At 44.9% G+C, this 26,664-nt stretch overlaps 2 protein-coding genes across 8 annotated transcripts in view; both read left to right on the forward strand.

Moving 5' to 3' along the window:
- The window catches only part of COLGALT2 (collagen beta(1-O)galactosyltransferase 2), a 148,867-nt gene that overhangs the window by 94,638 nt on the left and 27,565 nt on the right, over positions 1 to 26,664 (forward strand). The window contains exons 1-2 of one of the 7 annotated variants that reach the window (XM_084527389.1): positions 7,374 to 7,541; positions 26,138 to 26,189. The exons of 2 other annotated variants lie outside the window; for them this stretch is intronic. Coding sequence is in view for 2 of the 5 variants with exons in the window: in XM_084527385.1 (XP_084383511.1) it covers positions 600 to 1,207 (608 nt within the window). In the remaining 3 variants the exon portion in view is untranslated. Of the gene's footprint in view, positions 1 to 584; positions 1,208 to 7,373; positions 7,542 to 7,875; positions 7,991 to 10,427; positions 10,447 to 26,137; positions 26,190 to 26,664 lie in introns of those variants that run through there. 4 more of the 7 variants (XM_084527385.1, XM_084527390.1, XM_084527386.1 and 1 more) reach the window with 4 other exon arrangements.
- The window catches only part of LOC311440447 (uncharacterized protein), a 378,092-nt gene that overhangs the window by 24,633 nt on the left and 326,795 nt on the right, over positions 1 to 26,664 (forward strand). The window lies entirely within an intron of this gene.

Raw genomic sequence — 26,664 nt, forward strand, 5'->3', positions numbered from 1 at the left:
GCAGGTAGAATAGATTCTCCTTAATTGTTCAGGAGGACACTTACAAATTGCAGAAGCTTCCTGAATTTTAGTGCTGCTGTTGTGACCTCTGGAGATTCTTGATTAAAGTTCAGCTTTCCTAGAGTGATCCTTTCTGCGTGTGGGTGATGAAAAACGTTCTATAAACCAAGAGCAGTGCAGACATGAGTTAGCCGTATGCTACCTGGGCAGCAGACCTTTCACAACGAGGCAATGGATAATTAATGGACAGTTATTTGGTTGCTGGATGTTTCCTCCCGTTTGAGTCTTGCGGGCACACCAGCAGCAGCGCTGCCCGCCCGGGTTGGCTCTGTTCGGCTCAGGAGCACTGGCTGCACACAGCAGGGCCCAGAGCCACCGCGCTGGGGCCCTCAGAGTTAACGAAGGATTTCATCTCAAAAAGGGTTTAACATGCCCAAATCCTATTAACTTCTAAGAGCGCTGTGATTATTATGCCTCTTTTAAGACGACGGCGAAATGATTTTAATTACCGTAACGTGTTTTATATATGTTAAAGCGTCACCTGCCCCTTAGTAGCAACGCTCTCCCCGTGCGCGGGAGCGGCTGCGTGGCGGGCGTCCATGCGCTCCGGGGCGCACCTTCACCCTCCCCACTGCAGCCCGGGCGGCCGCGCTCCTGCCCCTCCTGCAGCTGGTGGGCGCCGGCCAGAGCCCCGGGCACCTCAGGGACGGCGGGGAGAGACCCCGCCGGGCGCTGCTTTCGCGTTTCTTTCAGCTCCAGCCCAGGCTCCCCGCCGAGCCCCCGCTGCCCGATACCGGCGCCTTTCGCCGCTCCGCCCGGCGGCCGGCCGGGGGCGTGCCGAGCCGAGCCGTGCCGAGCCGCTCGGAGCCGTGCCGAGCCGTGCTGCCCACAAAGGCCGGCTTTGGGGGCGCCGGGCCGGCAGCGCTCCTCCCCGCGGCTCTGCTCTGGCACCCATCATGGCTCCGTGCGCCCCCCGTCCTCTCCTCCTCGTCCTCCTGCTGCTGCCGGGCGGCTGCGGGGCCGGCCTGCCCCCGGAGCCGCCGCCGCCGCCGAGCCCGCAGCTGCAGCCCCAGCCCCTGCCCGAGTCGGCTCCGCAGAAGCCCACCGTGCTGCTGGCCATCATCGCCCGCAACGCGGCGCACGCGCTGCCCCACTTCCTCGGCTGCATCGAGAGGCTGCGCTACCCCAAGAGCAGGATCGCCCTCTGGTAAGGGGCTGCGAGCGGCCCCCCCGCTGGGATGCGGGGCGAGAGGGGCTCGGGGGGCTGGCGGCGAGGCCGTGCCGGGGAAAGGGCAGGGGACTCGGCTCAGCACCCTCCCGGCCACCCTGCCGAGCCCCCGGGGCTTGGGGACGAAGGTGGCCTGAAGCCGGGGAGCTTTCAGGTTGCCTCAAGTTATGCCAGGGGAGGTTTAGGTTAGAAATGAGGAGAAGTTTCTTCTCAGAAAGAGTGGAACGGGTTGCCCGGGGAAGTAGTGGAGTCACTGTCCCTGAGGGTGTTCAAGGAAAGGTTTGACCTGGCGCTTAGGGACACGGTTTAGCGGGTGACATTGGTGGTAGGGTGCTGGTTGGACCGGATGATCTTGGAGGTCTTTTCCAACCGTAATGATCCTGTGTTTCTTTCCGTGCTTAGCTTTTGTCCAAACCCGCAGACACCAAGTACTCGCGGCTTAGTATGGAGAGCTGGGCTGCTGTTCTGCTTGCTGGCTGCTAAATGCCAGGCTATCTGGGAAGGCTGCTGGGGTCTGCCAGGGCTGCGGGGTGGATGTGTGGAGTAGGTGCTGGGGGGGCATTGAAAAGGAGCATTGTTGCGAGGCTGTCCTCTGAAAGACGCATTCAAAAATGTATTCAGAAATCACAGCATGGGGGCAGCTGTGGCAATGAAGCGTGTGTTGGGATGGAGGAATTGGACCAATTTAAAAATTGGTCAGTCAGTCATTATCTGTAGGGATTAAAAAAAAATCTTTCCCTCTTGACTTGGCATAAATGAGGGGAGCAACAGGACCTGCCTGGATGGGTCCAAAATAGTCTCATTATTTTAGGCATGGAAAGCGTGGAAATTGTGTAAAAATAAGAAATGCTGATGTAGGGCTTGATCACAAATCACCGAAGTCAGTGGGGAGACTCCTGTTAACTTAGAGTAGATAAAGTGTACCTTTGCATAAAGAGATATAGGGAGCATACATACCCTCCATACACCCCCTGGTCATTCACTGACTCTGAAGTAGCATTAAGTCCGCCATTAAGTCTGCAGGACTAGATGTTTCTGCCTGTATTCCAGGAACATGCTTGTTACTTGTCCTCAGGTCCTCTATGGGTCTTTACAGAGAATTAGCGGCAGCTTTATTTATTTATTTTAAGTTTAGTGTGCACAAAAAAATGTCATGATAGTGGCGCAAACATGGTGTGCTGCACAGACAAGATGGCTGTGAGTTATGAGTGGATGATTAGTAGTGGGTGAATGCAAGACTCACCTGTGTGTAGGTATGTGACCTGCTTTCATTTCTATCAGTAGGAGTTTTGCTGGTTTGGATTTCATCGTATCAGATGAGGGGCAATGGAGCTGGTGAAGGGTCTAGAGGACAAGTCTTAAGGGGAACTTGGGTTGTTTATCCCAGAGAAAAGGAGGTTGGGGAGGTCTCATCATGCTTCACAACTACCTTAAAGGAGGTGATGGTGAGATGTGGGTCGGTTTCTTCTCCCAAGCACTAAATGCTAAGAAAAGAGGAGATGGCCTTAAGTTGCGCCAAGGGAGGTTTAGGTTGAATATTAGGAAAAATTTCTTCACTGAAAGGGTTGTGAGGCATTGATGCAGGCTGCCCAGGGAAGTGGTTGAGTCACCATTCCTGGAGGTCTTCAAAAAATGTGTAGATGTGGTGCTTAGGGATATGGTCTAGTGGTGAACATGAAAATCTTGAACTAAAGGTTGGACTAGATGATCTTGGAAGTCTTTTCCAACCTAAATGATTTCTGTGCTTCTGTAAAATATATATGAGTAGGTATTTTCAGACCCTACATATATAGCCTGTGATTGAGCAAAGTGTGCTTGCCTGATGTCTGTAAGCATAGACCTGTTCACTAAAGCAAGGCAGATCCTGGAATGCTTCTCACTGTAGAAGTGCAGAAGTGTTTGTTTTCTTCTTTTCTTTGATTTCTTATTGAAGTCTGGAAAAACATTAGCTGCCTCTACAACTTTTAAAAGGGAGTCGTATGCCTAGGAGGACTGTGTGCAAACACAAGGAGTGGATAAACTAGAAAAACTGCTGTTGAACATGGCAGGCTTTTGAAAATCAGAATGGCTAAAATGTCATGGCACCTGAAAAGGGACTTCTGTAGGCCCTGTGAGTTGCATCAGAGGGAGAGGGAGCAGCACATGCCAGGCAGCACCAGTTCCTGAGTGAACTTTAGTCATGGTCACTTCAGCTCCCCAGTGACAGGCTTTTTCAGACCTGCTGACATTTGGGACCCACCAAGAGATAAGGCTTACAGATAATATCTGTCAAATCTCTTGAGAACAAAGGAAACAATGAAATCAACTTCTGGAAGCATATTGTGTTTCAGCCTCCGTACCTGACAGTGCTTTCAATAGCTGAATTCCAGATTTACCTGTGTCCACATGCCACAGCTTGTGGGGCTACTTAAGTTGGAGTGGCAGTGAAGTGGTGGCTGTCAAAGAGCTGCATTCCTTCACCACCACTTGTATTCCACTTAACAGTTTCTTGAGTAAGTCGGCATTTAAAAATGCCCAAATGCAGGTCTTGAGAATGAAAATTAAAAACATATATAATCTCTTTAAATTCCATATGGTCTCTGTATTGCTTGAGGGCTTAAATTCTACAGTGGATTTCTCAGACAGATCTCTTGGAGGAAATTTTATTACTGACAGCAAAGATGGGTCAAGAGACAGTGAATGAGTTTGAAGCAGACACTGAATTTTCTGTAAGCATCCTGTGTCAGTAAGTCTCAATACTTGTTAGCCTGATACCAAATGAGGGGCACATGCTGAACAGTCCTGTACTCCCTTCTTCCCTTCGGTCTTAATTCTGACTTGTTCAGTGTCTGCAGTTGTGAGGAAGAACTTGCTGGCCACATGCATCCTAATGCATTGAGCAGGCCATTTGGTCTGGGGCCAACTGGCATGTTGTGTCACTGGTCCGTTCAGTTAAATGCTTCCTTCCTTCCCCCTCTCAGAGTCAGAAGGTCTGTTGGGAATGGTCCCTAGTCTGCCTTAACCCCAGCAGACCCTGTCTTGTGGAGACTGGTTGACACCAGCCAGGGCTGTCTTAGTGCCTCAGTGGTGGGGACCTCTGTGAAGTGCTCAGGTCTTTGATCAGGCCTCGCTTAGTCTGCACTGCCCACAGCCTGTCTGGAGTCCTGGTGCTGACCACCCGGGCTGGGACCTGCCCAGTCCCTGCCTTGGCAGCAGCAGCCTGCTCCCCAGACAGGCCAAATCCCGGAGGCTGCCTCAGGCTCACCCTGGGGGTGGCAGCGGGGGCCTCGTGCAGCCCTCCCGTCAGGTGCCTGCCAAAAGCCCAGGCAGTGCTGGGCTCCCCAGTGCGTGGCACCACAAGAAGCAGGCCAGAGACCTGTGGCACTGGAGAGTGCTCAGGAAAACAAGGCTCTTGGATCCAAATCAGTCTGTTTTTTTGGCTGGGGGGTGTTCTAATATGCTCCCGGTGTGCGTGCAGTTGGCATGTTTACTGGGGTGGGCCAAGTCAGCGACGTTGTGCTCAATCCAGCCTAGCCACGTAGGAGACTGGGGCACGTTCTGGAGACTTGCTGCAATCTTGCACTGGGGTCAGAGGAGAGCTGCAGAGGGAGGGAAGAGTGTTTCTCTGTCTTGGACAAGAATGACCAAGAAGCTACACAGTGGGCATGCCACAACCCCTCTTTTAGGTGGTTTGGGGTGTTTTTCCTGTTTTGAACAGTAGCAGTGCAGAGATTTGTTTAATTATTGAGCTCCACTCAGTTAAGGAGCACCCTGGCTGTAGTAAGCAAATTAAAAGTGTGTGTATTCAGCAGTTTATCACGTCAGTTTATACTTTTCCTTACCCCCAGATTAGGTGACAGTGTAGCAAAGAAAGTTGTCTGTAATTCCATCTTTAAATACTTGTTCATTTTGGGCCTTCTGCCGTCTCATCTTTCACTAACCTGGGGATTAAGTACCTACCTAAATGAGTTAGTTCTTAGAAGCAATAATTAGGTTCTTTTGTGCTTGAAAATCTGTGCCTGCCTTGCTGATTAGAACATGCTTACACTTCAGAAATGAAAACAAGAGCCATAGTTCAGATGGTGGGAGCTGGGAGAGAGCCTGGATGATAGAGTGATGGATGTTCTGTAACTGTTCCCAGTGAGCGAATGGTTTAGACTTAAAGGAGCTAGTTGTAGCCAAATATAGAAACTGATGAGATCACTACAGTAATGATAACTTTCATAATTATACATCATTAGTCTACAACTAGCTCATGATACTATAGCTAAGTATTTTCTTGTTCTTCAACAAGTTACTTTTAACTGTGAGGAGTTCTATGTGAAGCCACTTTCTGGTGAGAGGCAGAGATCATTGGAGACCTTAATGGTGTTATTACTCACTGGAAAGCATTGGCTTTCAAATGTGCTGTGTTTTCTGTGCTTGTGTCTGTTTGTGCAACAAGGCCACACTTACCTTTACGGCCAGTATCAATCCCTCAGGAATGCTGAAGTTTTGGTCCCTGGCTCTGTGTGCATTTCTCCTGTCCACCCGTGTCTGGTACCTGGTTACAAATAGCTCACCTGTGCTGTGACTTGCACATCACAATATTAAAACTGAAGTTTTAGAAATCAAATTGACTTTTCACTTGGTTTGCAATTTAAACCTACTGGATTTAGTTTCCCATTCATGTTTGTAGATTTTTTTAAAAAAATAGATAGCTTTAATAGCATAGTCATAGGGGGTGATTATTGTGTTGTGCAGGATGTCATGTCGAGTTTTTCCCCCAAAAAGCTTGCACTTAAGTTGCAACATCAAAATAAAAACTGGGAGTAAAATGCTTTTAATTCCTAGCTGGGGAAATGAGGGAAGAAAGGTTAGGTAACCTGTACAAGATTCTTGGATCTGTGAGGACCAGAGACAGTATTCAAAGTTGACATTTCTTGAAACTTCTTTCTTAGTGAGGTCATTTTTATACTTCAGTCCTGTAAATTTATGTAAGAAATGGAAAATCAGGGAAGACTGAAGAAATGATCCTATCCCAATATCCACAGAAACTTTTTTTGTCCTTTGGGTCTGCCTCCCTCGTATAAGTCTTGGCAAGCTTACACAAATGACATCATAAAATCCTTCAATGGAAGCATGTGAAGGGAAGCTGAAAGTGACTGCTGTGCCTAACCGAGGTCTGCACAGCAAGACTTTGCTACTCTTCAGCAAAATACTTTGCAGTGCTGCAGAGAAATGTTACAATAAGCATCAGCTGTGTGATGGCAAACATTTGCTGGATAGCAGCAGTTTCTGTATTATTTTTTTCCCACTGTGCTCTTAAATTGCCAGATCATGATGCCTCTGATTGTGTTAAAGAACATTGTGAACCACATCTTTTATTGGGGTCTACTAGACATGAATTTGAATACTGGGATCTTACATAAAATTAATAATGAGCCCTCTTGGGAAAGAGGGAGGGAATTGTAACACAAAAATGACATCTTGAAATGCATAAACATTCTGTGAAACTAGTTAATACAGTGTGTTTGTGTTTATTTTTGGTTTTGGTCTAAATTCTGCATACTTTGTGTCTTTGAAAATGAGAGTATGTTATCAGCTGTTGCTTTTTATCATAAGCTTTTCCGTGCTTTCAAAGGTCAGGGATTTATTTATTTATTTATTTTAAATGTACAAAGTAGGAATGAAAAGACCTCAAAGAGTCATCTAGTTGATTGCTGCCCAGGGCAGGATCTCACATTATGCCTTGTCTGTCAAGCTGGCTCTGAAGTTCCCTGTAATGGGGATTTTTTGTCTAGGAAGGCTGCAGACTGTCAGGGTTTTGTACCGTCATGTCTTCTGAAGTCTGTGCAGTGTGGGAGAAGTGGGAGGCAGCTGTGGGAGTGTCGGTGGACCAGCTGCAACCAATGTTGGCTGTGAAGTGCTGGAGTTAATTCTTTCTTTAGAAAAAAAGAAAAAATTCATTTGTGCACTTCTGGCATACAAGCTATTTCACCTCCTTAACTTCTGGTGAATCTGAAAGTATGGATCAGTTAGGAACGATCTGGATGAAGTCTGCCCAGTTCCTGCTGTCCCCCTCCAACTATGAGGACAAACACCTCTTCCCTTCTGCATTGCTCCACCAGCTGGAGCCTGGTCCCTAGGCTGATGTGCAGTTAAGGTTGGAAGGTGCCTGTGGAGGTCATCTAGTCCCAACTCCTGCTCAAAGCAGGCTCACCTGGAGCAGGCTGCCTAGTAGCATTTCATTTCAAGTGCTGAGCATCTCCAGGGATGGAGACTCCACAATCTCTGGGCAACCTGTTCCAGGGAGCTAAGCACTAGCAAGAAGCGTCTTGGAAATTTTTATCAGGTGAGAGTGGGTCTAGGAGGGTAGCAGACCTTGGGAGGAAAGACAAACTTGCATGTAGACTGTTGCTCCAGTAGATTTTTTTTCCCCCTTTTGCTTGTTCTTTCTGCTCCATTAAGCATGGCTACTTTTCAGAGTGGTGCCAGATCTCTTCTTCAGAAGTCTGAAAGAGGGCAGCAGGGCAGCTACCCTGTTCCTCATCAGGATGAATCCCTGAGGCATATCTAAGGCATTTTTTAACTTTTATGTAAAGTACCACAGCACCTGCAGTTATTTATCTGAATCCCCTGAGACTGAAAGCCTTCATGTACTGGGTCAGGATTTTCTAAAAATAGATCAGAGATACACATGGTGTGCAGAGCACTGGGAGCTGCACTCGCTGTCATTCCTCAGTTGCTTGGGACACCCAGAAAGGCCATCTGGGCTATGGGAGCAAGGCAGGACCAAGATGGGTGAGCGCAGGGTACTGTGTCTGTCAGAACCTGGTATTTCCTTCCTGTGGGACGATGGCTCAGACTTAGTGTTATTTCAACCTATTTGCGTGCATTTCATTTCCTTTATTTTAATGATGCATAGCTCATGCTGCTTATGTTTTTAGCTTCATCTTCAAAGGTGGATTAGGGCTAATGGGGCCCACATGCATCAAAATTTCAGGCTGAAGAAAAGAGAAAAAAATTGTTAGTATTTTCCACATCTGCCAAAATGCCCAGCTTCTCCAGACAATCATGTGGCACTGCTAACAGGCCCATCAGTAAAGAAAAAGGACATTTTTAAAAATGGAAATGCACTGTTTGCTTCATATAGCACAATAATCCAGTTTCTAAACGCTGAAATAATTGCTTTTGGAGTTTGTGTGTTCGTTTATGTATATAAATAAAATAAAAGTTCCCAAGCTTGAAGTAATGGGACCAGAGTACCACTGTTACTGTAGAATGACTCTAGTTTTCTTCTTGGGAAGTTAGCAGGGGCCCTAGCAAGTAAGTGGCAATTTGAACTTCTGCTGGCTGACTAGAATTGATACGTGCTTTCATATGGGGTTTAGTTGCCCCTGTTTTCTGAGTACCACTTTGGTTGTGATAATGTTTGATAATGTAATGTAACATGTTGATCTCCATCTAGGCAGATGTGGCACTGCTAAGTAAATGGCTTAATGAGACTGCAGTAGGAGTTTCACTGCAGAGGGCCTGAGTTGTGCTCAGGCACTTTCTTTGAGAGGGGATTCAGGAATGAAAGCTGGTATGTCACCAGTTATTTACATGATCAGTATGTCTTCCCCACTTAACTAATACATTACTCTGCCATCAGGTAAAATGGCATAAAAAATGAGAATGTTATTTTGGGATTGGAATATGTTTTTGCCAAAATCTGTCCATGCTCTTTTGCAGGGACTTTTCAAATGCTGGAAGTGCTGAAGGTGTCTGCTTCAGTGTTGTTCCTATTGCCCATGTGGATGTGGTACATGAAATCGAACAGGTTTCTAACTTCATTTTTTGTTTTGCCTATATGTGCTGGTAGGAATAATATATCTCGTCATAAGCATAAGCAGATCCTGAACTGGACCAGAAAATACATTAAACTTGGAACTGTCCTACATGGTCGCTAGGACTTACAAGGATCTAAACTCATGCTTAAGCAGAAGACGGAGTCCATGGAAACCGAAATGCCCTGGCAGGGCTCACAAGAACTCTTTCACGTTGAAAGACTTTAGTTCCAAAAGAAATTGATTTTCCAATCTCCCTTCTTTCTTAAAGGATTGTTTACTTATTTTTGCTCTTTGATCCCTCTGCAGGGAGAGAGTTATGCATGGCTGCAGAACGGTTTGAATTTTTCCCACTGGCAAACTAGGTTGCATTAACTGTGATGTGTTGGTTTGCCTTGAAGCTGATAGCAGGTGGCTCTCTTTTGTTAGCAGATCAGAATCTTCTTGTGGCCGCTGGCTCAACAGCTGCTCCTGAGAGAGAGAACTGCACTGAGCCTTTGGGAGTAGCCTAGGAATTTAGAGCTGTCGTTTGCGTTATTTCCTCAGTGTTTTCAATCGTTCCTGTCCTTAAAAGGTACTTAACAAAATTGGAGGAAAAGGCTGGTTTCCAGCACTTATACTTTGAACTGCTAATAATGACATGGATGTTAAACTCTGCCAAATGCAAGCACTGATTTTTTTTTCCCGTTTATTAGTTTGAAGCCATGAATTATTCCCCACCAGACTTCAGCCAAACAAACTTAAGTTCCTGTAGTCAGACAAGTAAGTGTTGTTAGTCAAAACAAAAACAAAATTGTGTTGTTAGTCAAAAGCCACCTTGTAGCAGTCCTAGAAAGAGATTAACTCGGAAGCTTGAGTTTTAGGCAACCAGAAGGGGTAGTGAGAAATTTTTTGTTCCTCTAGTTGCTCTGAGAAACATGAAATAGGAAGTCTTGCTAAGGTTAACGATAGCAGCAGGGCTCTTCTCTCTCCTTTAATTATCGGCACTTAACCAGTTTATGGAAGGATGTAGGGATATTAAGTCAGCCTTGCATCTAAAATAAATCAACGTGTTTAAGTGAGATTAAAAACTCTTTGGAGAGGAGCCAATGTGGGTTTTTTGGTTCGTTTTCTTTTTTTTTAATGTTTGCTGCAAAGAAGAGCACAGGTGCAGAGTGTTGACCTCAGCTGCACTGAGTTGGGCTGCTGTAGCTAGTTAGCTGTTTTCCCTGATGAGTGCTGGAGTGTGGTCCTTGGCTGCCTCATCTCGCGTCCTGCCAGCAGGGAAGTGACTGTTTGGGGGAGTTATGCCTCCCAGCTGCAGCTCTGTGTGAGAAGATAAATAAATTCTTCAGCAACAACACAGCCCCTGGAGAGGCATGGTGGAGGCACAGGCAGGTGTACTGATACAGTAATACACTGGGGTGCCTGCTTTCAGAGCTGTTTCAGGTGTGAAATCCCACCATCCTGTCATTTAGCTGCAGATTAGCTACTCAGGGGAGTTTCAGCATTGGGATGCATATTAATGCTTTTAACTCCCCAAGAGGTTTAATGAGGAATGTGTGTTTGCTCTCAAAAATTCGTCTGAAATTATTAGTGTCCATTCCTGTAGTCTAACAAGAATTTGTAACTGATGCCATAATCCGTAAAGGCAGTGACAAAAAATGATCTGAAGAGAAGTGAGAAGCACAGCAGTTATGTGTACAAGTCACTGCAGGGATCCTAAAAAAAAGGGGAATAGTGAAGGATGAAGAGTCAGGGTAGGAACTATGTGTCTAGGGCAAAGGCTTACGTTTGTGGTTTGGAAAACAACAGAAGTCGTACTATTGCTCTTTTTTGCACACTGTGAGGTTAAAAAGAGTACTGGTGTCTTCAGGAACTGATGGCCCATGTTTTATTTTCCATTAATTCTTGTCTAGGATTGTCTGGAAAGATGACATGAAAGGCTGTGGTTGTTCCATCATTTTAGATCAACCACAGTGATCAGAAGGGGTTAGAGCTGAGGCTGCAGTTAGCACTTGGGAGAAAAAGTTCCAAGCACTCACTGTTTTATAAAACTGCTGCTGTTAAGGACTAAAGTATTTGCCTTATGTTAATATAGTATTGATTCCCTATGCAGAACTGGAAAAGTCACAAAAACAGAGGGGGGTAAAGTTGAGATTTTATGCAGAAATCTCTGCTGCTAATGAGCAGTGGGGTGAGGAGCTTGAATTCTCTTACTGTGAGATGGAATGGGACCTGTGTTTAGACTTTTTTTTTTTTTTTTTTACTTCAGAAGCATGTTTATTGCTAATTGTGCCAGGCCCACAGTTTTCAGGAGGAGGCAGTTGCCTTGTGGGCATGGTACCTTACTCTCTATTTTACTTGAGAGATTGGTCTCCTCTGTACGAGTAGGATTGGGAGTAGGTCTGGGGATTAGATTTATGACTGAGGAGTGTAGAGTTTTAAGGTTGTTCCAGGCCTTGTCTATGGTCAGCAAGAGGGTACCTTGTTCTCTTTTGTGATGTAGTTCATAGTATGGCTGAGAAATTTGGAAGTTCAGACACTCAGGTCACTGCTGGATTCTCCTGCTTCTGCAAAATTGAGAGCTTTGTTGTCTGGGAAAACCAAAGCTGTATGCTGTTCTTTTATAGTTTGGTGGGGTTTTCTATTTCTAGAATATTTCTATTACAAGCTCCAAACATATCCTAGTTGAAAAGCCTTGTCTTGCTGCTGGATTTCTACTTGTTTTAGCTCCTTCTTTGTCAGTCCCATGTGTTCTTTTTGTTTCGAATGGATCTACTAATTATAATTGAGGCTAGTGTTTGATATGAGCACAGATCCTGCAAAACCCGGCAGGAAGAGATGGGAAGAGAGTTGGTGTCAGTGGGCAGCAGTGTTTTATGGTTTGATATATACAAGGGACCTCTGTGTGCCACAGCTGGAATAGACTGGAGGTTAGCTTTCAGGTTTTGAAATCTGAATATTCAAGGGCCTGCTTTATTGATGGGTTGCACAGGCTTAAAAAGTCAAGGAGTTGTCAGTGAGGGGCCAAAGTCTGATAGATAATCTTTTTTGTTGTTGTTGTGGATATCATCCCTTACTTGGTTAGGGTTAGAGCTGAGTTTGTCTTGGGACTTTGAACTCCAGTTACTTCTGACCTGTGCAGAACCTACAGATGTAGAGAAGGAGCTTGTATCGGTGGAGTACTTGCATTATGATCTTATGTTCCTGAGTGAACTGAGATTTGGGGGGGGGCAGTATGGTTAGGGGTAAGACTTGGAAATTGTAATTTACTGATGGATTTTTGTGTGGCCAGTAGAGTTAGGGAGAAGGTTGGCATTGGCTGTGTACGTGCCTGGAACTCTTTAGCTTCTATGATTTGTCTTGGTTGCGTTACTTGGTGCTGTCAGGTGGGATGTTGAAAGAGGTGAGTTCATTCTATTTTCATTTGCTACATGGAACAGCTTGGGTCAGGATTGGGTTCTGGGAGTTCCAGGCTGCTGCAGGCTGAGGTACCTGCAGATATTCACATCCCAAAGGTTCAGAAAGAGGCCTGTTGCTCATAGCACAGACAAGCATGATGCACTCAGCTCCTGATGTGTACGTACCCCGTTTGTGATCTGCTTTCAGAGCAAGGCTGGGGAGCCCAGAGCTTCCAGGCCCCAGAAAGTTGTAGAGCTGACAAAATTAGGAAGAGGCTGGTGTGGGCTGAGGGCTGATGTTCTCTTGACAAAACAAGAGAAATTTTTTTGGACCTGAAATGAAACAGGCAGTTCTAGTGACTGCTGGGAAGAGGCACCAGCATAGCCAGTTCTTGTAACTAAGCAAGGAACAGCAGGGTGGTAGACCAGAACCATGCTTCTTTTTCCCAGTAATGTGCCATTAGATTTACTTGACTCGCTAACATAAATCAGTTTCTGGATACTGCTGGTGTGCTCTGAATGATGCATGAGTCGTCAGTAGGAAGTTCTGGATGAAGTTTCCACTTAGTTGTCATCTATGACTGGCCTCAGGGCTCTGGAGGAGCCTACCCAGACTCTTCTAAATAGGTTAGCAGAGAATAATAATTGCTTTTGGGTCTTTTGCCTCTTCAAATATTTTTTTCCTCCAGCTCTGGCTGTTGGAGGCATTGGTTGCACTATTTTTCAAAACACTAATCTGAAATGAGTTCAGTGTGTGTAAATGGAATTTGAAAATGTCACTGCTGGTAAATATCTTATTTTATTATTTTCTGAATGTAAAGCAGGATTTAAATACAAATTATCGTCAAACCATGGAGTGGGCTTATGTTACACATTTAATCCCTCCTAGCACCGATGCACTCACCCCTTCGCCTCCCTCCATCCTTATTTCTCTCACAAACAAGTGAGTTGTGTCCACAAAAAGTCTTGTCAATGAGTTATTTCAGACTAGTGAGCTCATAGCTGTCTGCTGGCAGAATGCTGCTCTGACTTCTTCATACAAGCTACAGCTGTTGCCAGGATTTTTTGTTGAATACCTGGGCCTTGAAGGACGCTCTGTTTTACAGAACAAGAATCAAACTGCTATTGGTGGGATTTCCTCATGTTGTGACTACAAACATCACACCTGTCTTTTTGGACCAGACAGTCTTCATAAATATAGATACAGGTTTAAATGATAAAGAAGGTGTGTTCAGAGCTAAGTAAAGCAGCCACTTCTTTTCTACACTCAGCCAGTTGCAAACCTGGTGCAACCACACTGGTAGCAAAGATCACATACTCAATGTGCGGATAGCTTCACTCACCTTCGGGTTTGCTGTATTGTCTGTTGCAAGGTGGGTGCTGCGCGGACTGTCATCTGTTGCTGCACTCACTTGGGCTGCAGACTGCATCTTTGCTTGAATGCAGACTGCCCAGCCCCTGCAGAGCAGGCGGATCTAAATCTCAAATGCTAGCAAGCATAAATTCAATGTACCTTGGAGGAGAATTGCAGAGGGGAAACCTGGTTCAAGTCTTTCTCAGTTATTTTTTTTATGTCTCCAGTTGACTGAGAACTCTGAGGGAAAGCAATTACATATTACAGCAGTTATCGCCCGCCTGACAAATCTGACCAGCTCCTGTTGCTGCTGCGGAGTGCGTGGCCAAGTTGGTTACTACACATATGCTTTGGGACAGCCTGCACACAAAGAAAAACATCTGGTTATAACAGCTTGGGCACATAGCTGTTCAACCACATAGCACAGGGACCAAAACTCCAGCATTTTCTGCTCTTGTAGGCGTATTCCTTCCAGATCTACTCGACCAACAAAGATATGTTTCCTGTAGATCTTCTGAAGGGACAGCACAGATGGAGCAATAAAGCAGCGCTAACTCTGGCATGGAAGTTATGAATACACTTGGAAGAAACCAACTAAGGAGCCAAAGAAACTGAGTTTTCAGCTTGTTAGATCTTATATCAGGTTACTCAATCTGAATGGGCTAATGAAACACTTTAGCACAAACGGTCTACTTAATCGTGACAGGGCAGAAACAGTTTATGCTGAAATGGTCTTGCAAGGTTTGAAGCATGAGGAAAAAAAGGCTACAGACTGGAGACATCCTCAGCAGACTGATAGCTTGGAAACCTGTTATCTGTTCTTTGGGTTCCCCCAGACAGAGACTGAGTGAGAAACTTGGCAGATGTTTAGGAGAGACCAAATGATTTTTCAACTGAGACAGAACTTGTCTCAGTTTTTCCATGAAGAAATTAACTGATTACTTCTATTTCATTTATTGAAGAAATCCCTCTAGTGGCCACTTACTTACATGACATAGGCCATTTGCAGATCATGGGATATACATGTATCAGTTGCTGCTCTTGCATGGATTTCAAGTGAAACTCTTGATGGCTTATATGAAAGCCTTCAGAAAAAGAGCCTGAACCGGTTTCAGATGCAAACCTTTTTTTGAGTGGCAAGCAGGTGGTGCTAAAATTTTTGAATTACTTAGGTGACACTAAGTGATGCTTTGCCAGTGGTATATAGCAGGTTAAATGTTCTGTGGGAACAGAACACTTAAGAATTTTTAAGAAACTTGGTAAAGAAAAGCTAAATAAGGAATTAGATTTCAGTTTGTGTGTCTCCTTATATATCACATTGCTATTTTAAATCCAAAGCCTTCAAAAGCACCCTGTGTTATTTTAAGTGGATACTTGATTTATTTGTTTTTACTGTTCTATTGTTTTATGCTATCTGCCATTCTGATTGTACTACTGGAATCATGGTGTGGATGGTACTTTTCACTAAAAGGGCAAGCTTGGGATTGGCTTCCTACACACTCAGCTGACGCTTCTCCTTGTTTTCATCCCAACCGTAGCAGTGCCTTGTGATCAGCTTGTCAGATGTTCCAAAAATTTAGATTTCTAGCCTTTGAAATTGCCTCAGAGCCCTAGGGAACTCAAATGTCCAGGCATAAGGACGCTGCTGAACAAGTACTGTGATACAAGCAAGGGCTATTTGGGTCAGTGGATGTCCCTGTTGGATCTAATGCCTGCAGATGTGCGTGGGAATCTCTCCACTGATGGTAGAAAGCTCTGTCTTTGACCTTATCTTGTACAGTTCATTCCCTGGCTACAGCTATTTTAATGCTGTGAATGTCTCACACTGGTGGCAGCACAGATGGAAAGCACACTCGGCAAAATAAAGGTAAATTTGTATTTTACGGAGCTTCCAATTATCCAATAAATCCAGTAATAAGTGGCTGCTGAGATTAAGTGCTCATTTCTTTTCTTTATTTACAACCCCACAATGAAGGGAAAAAAAATTATTCTCAGACTGTGTCTTTGTGGTCCGGATTAAGCCGTAAGTCAAACTAAATGGGGCATGCATATTCTTCTACTCTCAAACCCGCACAGAGAGGGCAGACCAGCAGAGTGAGAATGGCCGCATGGCGTAAGGTCCTGTAGTATAATGGGAACAATCCCATGTTTCGTTTAAATGCCACTTAATTTAAACAATCCCATTTCCTTATTGGGAATGAGAAATACACAGCTTTTCTCATATTAGTCTGCATTCCTTTTTATGTATGAGACTAGAGAAATGCCATGAACTTGTTTGTGTTTCTTTCACTCTTTAGAGTTAAGTTAGCCATCAGTGTAGCATCACTTCCCATCAGTTTGAGTGCAGAATTGGACCTTTCATATGAGATGACAAATAAAAGAGATTCAGACTCAGTTTTAGCTACCCTGAAGTATTTGGTATTTAAAAGTAGAAGTGCTTTTCTTGCACACTGTTCTGTTTCATGATGAGGTTGTGGATTATATAGCTGTAGTTCGGAGGACCTGCTCTTGGAGCATTCTCTATGCTGCGGTGTATGTCTAAGGTGATGAACATTCCTGCCCAGCTGGGCACTCAAGTGGCAAAACTAAAAACAGGTTTCGCTGCCCACTTGGACAGCTTGCTTAGAGACGAGACCTTCAAAGTACAAAAAGATGTGAGGCACTTAATGAACCACCTCACAGCTGCAGCACACTGCACCTTTTCAGCCTGTGGGGATGGAATCAGGGCCAGATCACAAGGTCGGTAAAGGGAGCGGTCTTGTGACCAAGGAACTCAGCAGATATGGGTGTCCTGCTGAGATGCTAAAGGAGCGGTAAGTCATGTGGAGTAATGCCACTGTGGAGGCTGGACTCTAAGTGCAAGTGCTTCACTGCTTTAAAAAATAAATCTAGAAGTACATCTTCAAAAACCTAGAGCTCTTTTCAGTGATGAAGGCAAAATACTTGAGCAGGAAGGGAGGCTTTGCCTTAGAGCTTTTGTGAGATTCTTGAAAGCTACATGGAGGAAAATTTGCTCTTGAGATTGCCATGGCTGCAAATTTACCACTAGAATGACAAATACTCTGTGAATGTGTTAAGTAAACAGCCCTACAAAAGCTGAATGTTTGTAATTTATTTGTGTATATACCAGAATGGAGGGTAGGCTCGGTTTACCATTCCCAGCCCTGATACCCACTCATCTTTTGTGACTTATAAAAATCCATTAATCTCTTTGCTTTTGTTTCCCTCTCTGCAAAATGGAGCTCTAATGCTGCCTCAGTGCAGTGCGCATGGAGGCTGTGACCTTTGCTGGAGGTTTCAGGGGCCTCTGGGCATGCCCTCTAACCCACCTGATTCATGTTGCCTAATTCCCAGAGGCACCTAGAAGATGAGTACACCCAACTATCAAAGTGAGAAACTGTAAAAATCTGTCTCTGGTAGAAATTCAGAAAATTTTGAATTAATACATTGGCTATTTCTTGCTCACAGTGTGCTGTGCCTTTTTTTATATTCATAACCCTCTCAGTATAGAAGGTGCCACCTTTCCAGCTGTTTCTTCATCTAAAATGTGATGGACAAAATTACAGATGACATCCACCAAAACTCTTTCATATACAAGCGTTGAATATTTTTTTCCAGCTTGGCAGAAGTGGTTATTTTTCTAATCTCTTAATTATATATATAAATAATTTTCAGCCACTTGCCAGCAAATATGACATAATTCATTCATTTTGTAGCCCTGTACCATTCCATGTAGTTCAGAAAAGTTCTGTTTTCCAGTCTAACTGGCTACTTAAAGCTTAGGCCAAAATTAAGAAGTCCCAAGTTCCATGCTGGCTTCTGCAAAGTGCAACTCTAAAATAATTTAGTCATGACTGCTTAATGTTGGTGAAACCAAAATTTGTAGTAAAGTACTTTTTACCAAATGAAACCTGTGCCAGTGAGAGGATAACAAAGCCCACTATGATCCAGGAAGAGACAGAGACCTGCTCCTCCATCTGGAATGTCACAAGTCCATTGGACCAGACAAGCTCCACCCTAGACTGCTGAGGGAGCTGGCAGAGGTAATTACCAGGCCACTTTCCACCAACTATCAGCATTCATGATTGCCTGGAGAGGTCCCAGAGGATTAGAGGCTTGCTGATGTGATTCCCATCTACAAGAAAGGCCGTAAGGAGGACCAGGGGAACTACAGGCCTGCCAGCCTGACCTTGGTTCCAGGGAAAGTTATGGAGCAAATCATCTTGGGTGAGATCACATGGCACTTGCGTGGCATCTAGGGGATCAGGCGTAACCAGCATGGGTTCACGAAAGGCAGGTCATGCTTGTCCAGCCTCATCTCCTTCTATGATCAGAATGGTAGATGAGGGAAGGGCTGTTGATGTAGTCTACTTAGACTTCAGCAAAGCCTTTGACACGGTCTCCCACAGTATTCTCCTGGGGAAACTGGACAGGTACACTCTTCTCTGGGTAAAGAACTGGCTGGAGGGCCGTGCCCAGTGGGTATTGGTTAATGGAGTTAAGTCCAGCTGGTGTGCCGTTACAAGTGGTGTCCCCGAGGGATCGAGTCAGGCCCAGATTGGCGGTCTTACTGTGTTGATAGCACACGAAGCTGTTGTACGGCAGAGACTGAGCTTCCTGGAGCCAGTGGAGTGCCTCAAAGCAGAGTAAAGCCCATGAAGGGGAGTGTGAATGGGGAGTGCAATATAACGTAAGGTGCAGGCTTATCCACGGGTGGGTACTGAGCAATAGCTAAAGAGCAAACCTGCCCTTCTGGGGCTGCTCTGCTGACCGGGAAAACCTCTTCCCTGTTGCAGAGAGGGCAGCTCTGTAGCCATTCTCTGTCTTACCCTTTGGAGACAGTAACTAATGAGTTGGAGTTCTGCTGAATGCTTGCATTATTTTTAATTTTCTTGTACTACCTTCACTGTATGGCCCTTTATAATGTTCATGCAAGCAGTAAAGGCAGTGCACATGCCTTGCTTTAAAGACAGATTGCCTTGGCCTGCACATGTTGGGCCCTTTTCATTTCCTCACCATGTGGCAGGCAGCGACATCTTAGGAGTAACAGCCTAGGAGCAGCCTCGTGCTATGGCTGACCTCCTGGTTGTGTTTTCTGCCTTCTCCAGCAGCAGCAGCTGTCATGGACACCTTGGATGTCTTTGGAAGTAGCTGGAGATGGTGGTGGGTGGATTTCATGCTTCAGTCTTCCCTTCCTACTGTGAAGGGGCATCCAGTATGCCGCTAATAGTTTTCTATTTTGTTTTGAAGCTCATTTTTGATGTTGTAAGTCAGATTCAGACCTGTTGTAAAAAGCAGAAACTCTTTTTCCTTTGGTGGAGGGAGGTGTTAGCTCTGTGATTTTACAGCTGGCTGTGGTGTTTCCCACAAGCCAGGTACCTGAATGGCTAAGAATGCACCTCAGCACTCAGCAATGCCCGATGTTCCCACGTGATGGATAAACAACACGAATCCTATATCAGCTCTGATGCATGGGGCCTACAAAGCTCTTGGCTGAGCTGTGAAGCAGTGCTGTGTCCAGTGTTAAGCTGGCACCAGGAGCTTCTAGACCCCTGTGGCAAGTTCCCTGGCAGTTCTGCTTTGTGGGAGGGCGATAAGGCCAGCTGCTGATGGTTCTGCTTCTGGTTCTCTGTGGATGGGGCACTGTGCAGGTGAGAGCCTTCAACGGCTGTGTCTGGGCCTCATGTGAAGGGAAGACAAAGCTGTGGCAATTTTCCTTCCTGCCAGGAGTTTGTTAGAGCCCTCTGCTTGACTTTTACTTGCTGTACCTCCATTTTAAAAGCATATTCTCTGACAACACTTACCATCCCACAGGATGCTGACTTGTTAGTACAGGGGAAACAGCCAAGAAATTTATTTCTGTCTTTATTCCTGTGTACTAAATGTTATAAGCACCTGAGGTTTTATCTTCCTTCTGCTTGCCTAGATTGCCTGTAGGCAGACAGTAATTCCCTGACCTCCCAGGAAAGCAGGAGTGTTTACTACGTGCCCATGCCAGCATTAATCCAGTTATCTGGCACTGTAAGAATAAACTTGCATTTCTGGTAGTGACAGAAGTTATATGAGTTTCTAGGTACACTGATTCATTTTGCTGCCTGTTTAGGTTACACTGTGGATCACAAAATGAAGATTAAATAAAGGCATTGATTCTGATGGGGGTCTTGATCCTGATTCTTCTAGAGCAAGTGAAAGAGGAATGGTAGTTTGTGGGCTGAGTGCAAACCCAATGCATTTTTCCTGTGGGATTGCAGACCCCAGCAGAGCAAGCTTTGACTTATGTACACTAGACATGCTTTTCTCTTATGTTACCTTTCACAAACACATAAGAAATAATTTCCAGGTGTCTGCTGATCACAGTCTGAAAACTGCTGCTCTGGAGCAATAGTGAAGATGTATTCCTTTGAAAAAAATCTTCCTGACTTTGGCTGTTTCTGTAAGTCTAATGCCTGGTATAGTACAGCCAGGTACCTCCTACTGATCTGCTCCAAGAATCAGGAAGGAATTACCCTTTCTGACTGGGTTCAAGTTTGTATTTTTATTCCACTCCTGGTCCATTGCAGATCATAGGAGTGGAAAGAGACTCCTGTGCATAAATAATGAGAGGAAATTTATGTTAATTTAATTGTTGGGTGTGCTTTTGCCTGTGCAAAGCAATCTGGAGCTCTACATCAAGGTCTAAACTTGTAAACTTGGCAAAATTATCCGTGGGAGAGCACGGCAAAAAGAGAGCTTTGCCTTTGACAACAATACTTTGCACTCTGACAGCAGGGCTAAGATTTCTCTGTGACTCTAGCGATCGGTTCAACTGGTGCATGCTCCTACCACAAGCGGCTCCCTCCCCAAACAGTGCGTCCTTTCACGAAGGAGAAATGCAGAGTCATATTTCTGAGCGTAAATTGGCCAGGGGGTGTATTTGTAGTGCAGGCTCTGCCAAGCTCCTTCCTTTCAACAACTACAGAGTGAGAGAGCTGTGTGGAGCTGGAAGGGGGAGAGCTGGTGAGCAGCTGTGTGTGCGTGGCTGGTGGGCAGAGCAGCCCAGGGCTGCTCCTCACCTCCTGGAGCCTGTCCTTCTTCAGCCAAATGCTGTCTTCTGCTTTGTCTCAGCATCTGTCTTGATCAGATGCTACACAGTACGGTGCAACTGAATTCAAATACTTTTCTTCATCAGCCTGCATGCCCCAGGAACAGGATGTTCCTTAAGGAACATCCCACTCCTCAGGAGCTAGAAGGGATACTTCTCTGGTGTATTCATTGCTGCTGGGCGACTGCTTGCTCAGGGTGCTGCTCTTGGCCAGTCCTGAACTTGGTGTGGTGACCAAGTCCAGACTTCCTGCCTGCCTGTCTCTGCCCTATTCCAAGCCTCTGTAGGCAAAGCTGGATGGCTGTGCCTGGCGGAATGTATGTGCCCCCATGGGGCACGTGTCTCTCAGCTTCTTCCAGCTCTGTGTGGCTGCCGACCAAGGAAGCCTTCTCAGCATGTGGGGCTGCTTGCAGAACAGGTCCTCCAGTCAGCTGTGCAGGTTTAGTACAGAGCAACATGACTGCTGTCCAAAAGACTAAAGAGGTGATATTTTGCAGGCTGTAGCACAGCAAATGTGTACATGAATCCACGAAGTTCTCCAAACCTGCTGCACGGGAAGATTTTTCTTTGTACTTGTGCCACGTTTTCCAAAAATCACTGTGCAGACGCAAAAGGCTTACTGTTGAGATCTTCTTTGTCATGTCTCTGCACCTGAGTATGTAGGCAGGTAGCAGCTTGCTGGAGATAAGGCCCGGAGGGCTTGGTGCTGTTTTCCTATTGACAGTACTATTCTGTCTGCAGCAACAGTGAAGGATTTCCTGGGTCTGCCAGAGAAGTGCAGGGTCTGGCTGGTGTTCTAGCTTCAGGCACGTATGTTGGGGTGATGGTTACTGTTGCTTCATCTGCATTAGGATTGTTGAAAGACAGCTAAGACCAAGTAGCTGCTTTGCTGCAAAGCAGGCCTTGTTTATTTAAACAAGGCTAGAAGGTGACCAAGTGGCGTGTCCCTCCAGTTCAGGAGCATCAGGGATTCTCATCATCCTGTTTGCCTGGTGTCTCTTTCAGTTGTTACTGCTGGGATATGTTCCTTGCCCTCCAACTGACTGTAGCCTGTGTGGAAGGAAGCCTGCATATTGCTCACAGAGTCTGCAGGGTGCTGAGCATGCCAAGAACATGTTATGTGCAGCACAGATCAGCTTTGTCCCAGCAGCCGGGTTGCACTGTGTTTATGCTTGTGCTTTCAATAGGAAGAAGTCTGATATGGAAATGAATGTAGGCAGACTTTCTGACGTGTAGAAGTGACTTGCCTTTATTACTTTTGCACCACGCTTGGAGGGAAAGATGACAACTTTGGAAAGACAAATGAAAAACATAAACTATTGAATGACCTCCTTGAAGCATCAGAAGGCCAAGCAAGCTGTAATCTGAAGCTCAGTGGAGGTGAAAGAAATCTCCTGTGTATTTCAGCAATGCTTGCATCAGGCTGTGCGTAAAGGTTGGAAGTTGCAGGGAGTCTCCTACTGATGTGAAAATACGAAATGCCATTGATCTTCAATGACTTAGTAACTCTGAGCATCTCCTCTGCTTTTTTTTTCCTCTTTCCAGGGCAAAATCTTTCTTGATAGTCAAGCCTTCTTTGCTACTTTGCTTGTAGAAAGAACAGCTTATGGCCTGTTCTTACATTTCTCTTACAGTTCTTTCATACTTTGAAGCAGATCACCCCTCCAAATGCTAAATCTGTGTTTCATCTTGGAGAACACTCTTACTAGCATTCATCAAATTCTTTCACTGTCTTGTTCTGGCTTGAGATGCAAATCATTGTACTCCTATTTTATGTTTTCCACGGCCTAGAAGAAAATTTCGCTGAAAACCTTTGAGAGCCGTGTCTTTATTGATGTGTATCTAAAAAGTTGTCACATGAAAGGGTCAATTATTGCATAAGACACTTCTAGTGTCCCAAAACATCCTGCCAGTTTCCAGATCACAGAGCAGATTCTCAATCAGTAAAAACTGGATTTGCCTCTGCTCCAGAATTAGCTTGGTGTGTTTCTTTTTACTGTTATAATTCCTCCTAATTAGTAGCCTCATACAGAATATTTAGTTTGTTTCCCATTGTTTTACATTGTTCAGTGCAGGCTGACAGGAACGAATTACTAAAATTTTTATTTGCAGCCACATAATTTTCCAGTATTTGGATTGTGAGAAAAACTATATCTGTGTGTGTTAAAATGACCCTACTGGATGATTAAGTCTTGTAGGATATAAATAGAATGAAAATCAATTCATAATGGAAAGAAATGCATACCAAATGTTTTAAGTCAAGAGTTCCTTAATGTCTTGTCTAAAAAGGTATATTCTTGAAAACACTTCAATGGAAGAATGGAGCACACCTGTCTCAACCACATAAAAGTTTTGTTCAGCTAACCCTGTTCTCTTCAGACTGCCTATACAATAAATATTGTATTATCCTTTGCCTGTTTCAAAGGAAGGTAAGTCAGTCGAGGCATGCCATTACAGCATGGACAATGGCTTCATCCTCAAATGAGCAAAAGAAAAGATACTGGTTTGCAGTAGTAACAGCGCACTTGTGATCTTTAATGTAAAGCTCTCTTGCATGGGAGGTGAGGTTCAGAGAAAGGCAGGAAGGTAAAGGAAGATCATAGAATCAAGGAATCATAGAATGGTTTGGGTTGGAAAGGACCTTAAAGACCAACTACAACCTTGAGGTTCGCACAGGCCCACCTCTCAAGCCTGCCCACGTCCCTCTGGATGGCATTCATTCCCTCCAGCGTTGACCACACCACACACCTTGGTGGAGAGGGATGCTTGGTTTTCTTTCCTGGCACACTGCAAAACCCACTTTTACGTTTTTTAAGTCTGAATATTGTATATGTAGGATTATAAAGAGTGTAAGATGTACCTCCAGATGAAAGCTCTAATGGGGTTGTACAGGAGCTGGGGGCAGGCACTGCATAATTTGTCCTATACGTAGGACCAGCTTATAACTTGTGGATGGTAAGGGGGAAAAATATAAAAGTAAATTGCTGAGTGCAATGACTTGGGTCTGCCTCTCCCTCCTGTTCTAGGCACCTGGTGGTGCCTGATCTGAGGCTTTTTGCTGGAGTCAGGGCAGGCAGTGGGAGCCTAGCAGTCATTCTTAAGCAAGCTTGGTACAGGGACTGAGGACTTTTCAGATGTTCCTGTTTTGGGGAACCCTTGATAAGGGAGTATGGGCTCAACATGCTTATTGAAAAATCAGTACTGGGCATCTAAATTTGAGCAGATTCTGGCCTTCAAAATCTATCTTGTTGTTGTTACCAGAACCAAAATATTTCTAAATATCAGTGTTCCTTCCCAGGTGTTCACACACTTTCATTAATCTTGGGTTACCTGGGGCCTCAACTAGCATCGGTGGGAACAAGCTATCCCTTCAGAAGTTACAGAACTGTTGCAATTAGTTCCTTATTTGAGCAAATTGATTTCAGAGGCCAGTTACAGCCCTGATCCTGTGCATATGGGATTTTCTGGGCTTTCTTCATGGGAATTGTTCCTTTGAAGCCAGGTCTCCTTGGTTTAAATGCTTGCAAGGCCAGATGCAGATATTCTTTTTTGTATGCTTGAAAGATCTGTCCATGCTGGAGCTATCATGGGGAGAAGTAAAGCAAGACAAAGAAGGGACTTGGGAATGAAGTGGCAGGAACTTCTGTTGCACTGCAGAAGAATCCTTCGTGTATGGATTTCAGAGAAGCCATCACACATGGATTTCTGACTATGTTTGAGGCAGCTGTGAGCAGCCCTAGTCTGATGTCTTTTCTATGGAGATGTTGATTCCCCTCATGTGCTTTCTAGAGGCTCTTGTCTGTGTCCTCTGGGCTTAAGCATGTATCTGTCATGGCACTGTGCTATTAGCAGCAACCCCAGAATCTGGGGGAGTGAGACACTACTTATATCTCCTACAGTGTGACTACATTAGTGTGACTGGGAAACTGCACTTCAGAGGTCAGTCTCCACATACTTAATCTCTTCTTTATATGCTAAATCCAGCCACAGAGTGGTGTCATGCCTCTCCGCGGTTGTATTGCTCTGGGTTGAGAGCCGAGAATGTCTGGGAGATTTATTGAGGTAGTGTAAAAAGAGCAAAGACCCTGGTGCGTTTTCATATGCATACATTTATACACATCTGCGAATCATTCTCTCACTTAGGCTTGGAACATCACTGAAGGAATCACTGCTGCTGCCAGCAAAATCTGTTATCCACAAGCTGCTGAGGGGCAAGGAGAATGAGTTAGAGGGGAGACACATTTGTTGCATTCTTGCACTGTGAGGTCCTGTTCTTGTACAGCTGCCCAGCCTGGAGAGCCTCACTGCTCTTGTGGCTTTATGCTCCCACCGTTCCCTGCCACTGCTCCAGGCCCCAGCTGCCTCTCCACTGGGAACTCGCATCTGAGGACCCAGTTTGAATGAGAGGAAAAAAAAAAAAAGGAAAAAAAAAAAAAACACACACAAAAAAAACCCCACAAGGCAAACAAGAAGAATATAAACCATAAACAAAACAACAAAAAATCCAAGATCAAAAAACAAGGTATGCCAAAAAGCCTGCCTTTAATTAAGGAAAACCCTAGAACATATGGTGATTCCCTGTAGAGCCAAAAAGTTTTATGGACACAGTTGAATTTTTAGCAACCTGATTAAATGCTTAAACAGTTCTTTGAATGTGAGCCTGAATGCTGAGTCCTTATTAATGAAGTGTTGTGAGCATAATTGTTCAAAATTAAGCAGTGGCAAGAAAAGTTTACATCTGTTCAGTCTCTGAACTGCATTGTTGTGAGCTGGCTTGGCTGGGTCCCAGGCTGTGTTATTATCTGATCCCATTGGTGTCAGAGGGACTTGAGGTATCTGTTGCAGATTAATGGCTACAAGGTAGAGCTGGCAGTCCACCGAGCAGCGCCAATGTCTACAAAGCAATGGAACATTTCTAATGAAACAAAAATTAGCTGAGTCCCCTCGATGCTGAGTGAATGAGAGCCACACTTTTCTGTTAATGGGGCAGTATCTGAAAGGTGTAGTGAGTACTGTTTGGCTTGCTGTGCTGTTGGGAAGATCCTGCACAGGAGGCCATCGAAGTAGTTGATAATAACAACTCCACTTTCTTCTCTTTGGTAGATAAAGATGTTTTCACAGCTGAAATGAAGCATTAGAGTTGCCTAACTGGATGTTGAACAGCTCTTTCCCTACACATGAAGTTTTACAAGAGGCAGTGGAAGTCACCTGCACTGGGGTGGGAGGGAGACTGCTTTTTCACTGGGTTTCCAAAGTGTTTTGCCTCAGTCTTGTTTTGAACGTTTTTTTCCTCCCCTTTAGGATCCATACCTTCTCTTCTGGTCTCTCTCAGCTGCACTGCCTCCTAGTCAAGGTAATTCTGGTTCACAGTGGAAATTGCCAGTTCAGTGGTTTTTGTGTTTTTGAATTAATTTTCTAAGTCTGGCAGTGTTCAAAAAGACAGGGAGAAATGACTCTTCTGTTACTTTATTTACCATTTGTTTTGGGAAATCTGTGTTCGTATTTGACTCACATTAGGACTCTACTGCTGGATTTTATTTCTTCAGTTACTTTTGGCAGGGCTGAATTCCCACCCAAAATAAGCTCCGTTGTCAGTCAGGGTAGCCTCTTTGACGCTGAGCTCCATTCTCTGCTCAGACCAGGGAGCTCTTTCTGAGCTGCCAAAGGTGACTGGAAGCTGCAGTGGGCTTTTGCTGCAAGATCCAAACAAGTTAGAGACTTAACAAGTCTTACAAACTCAAGGACCTTGCTGTCTTCCCTAGCTCTGGTTTGCTTTTAGTTCAGCTTAAGCTGTTAAATTCATGCCCCCTGCTCCGTTCTTCTTGTGT

The sequence above is a fragment of the Aythya ferina genome, assembly GCF_964211825.1.
Source record: "Aythya ferina genome assembly, chromosome: 8".
NCBI lineage: Eukaryota > Metazoa > Chordata > Aves > Anseriformes > Anatidae > Aythya > Aythya ferina.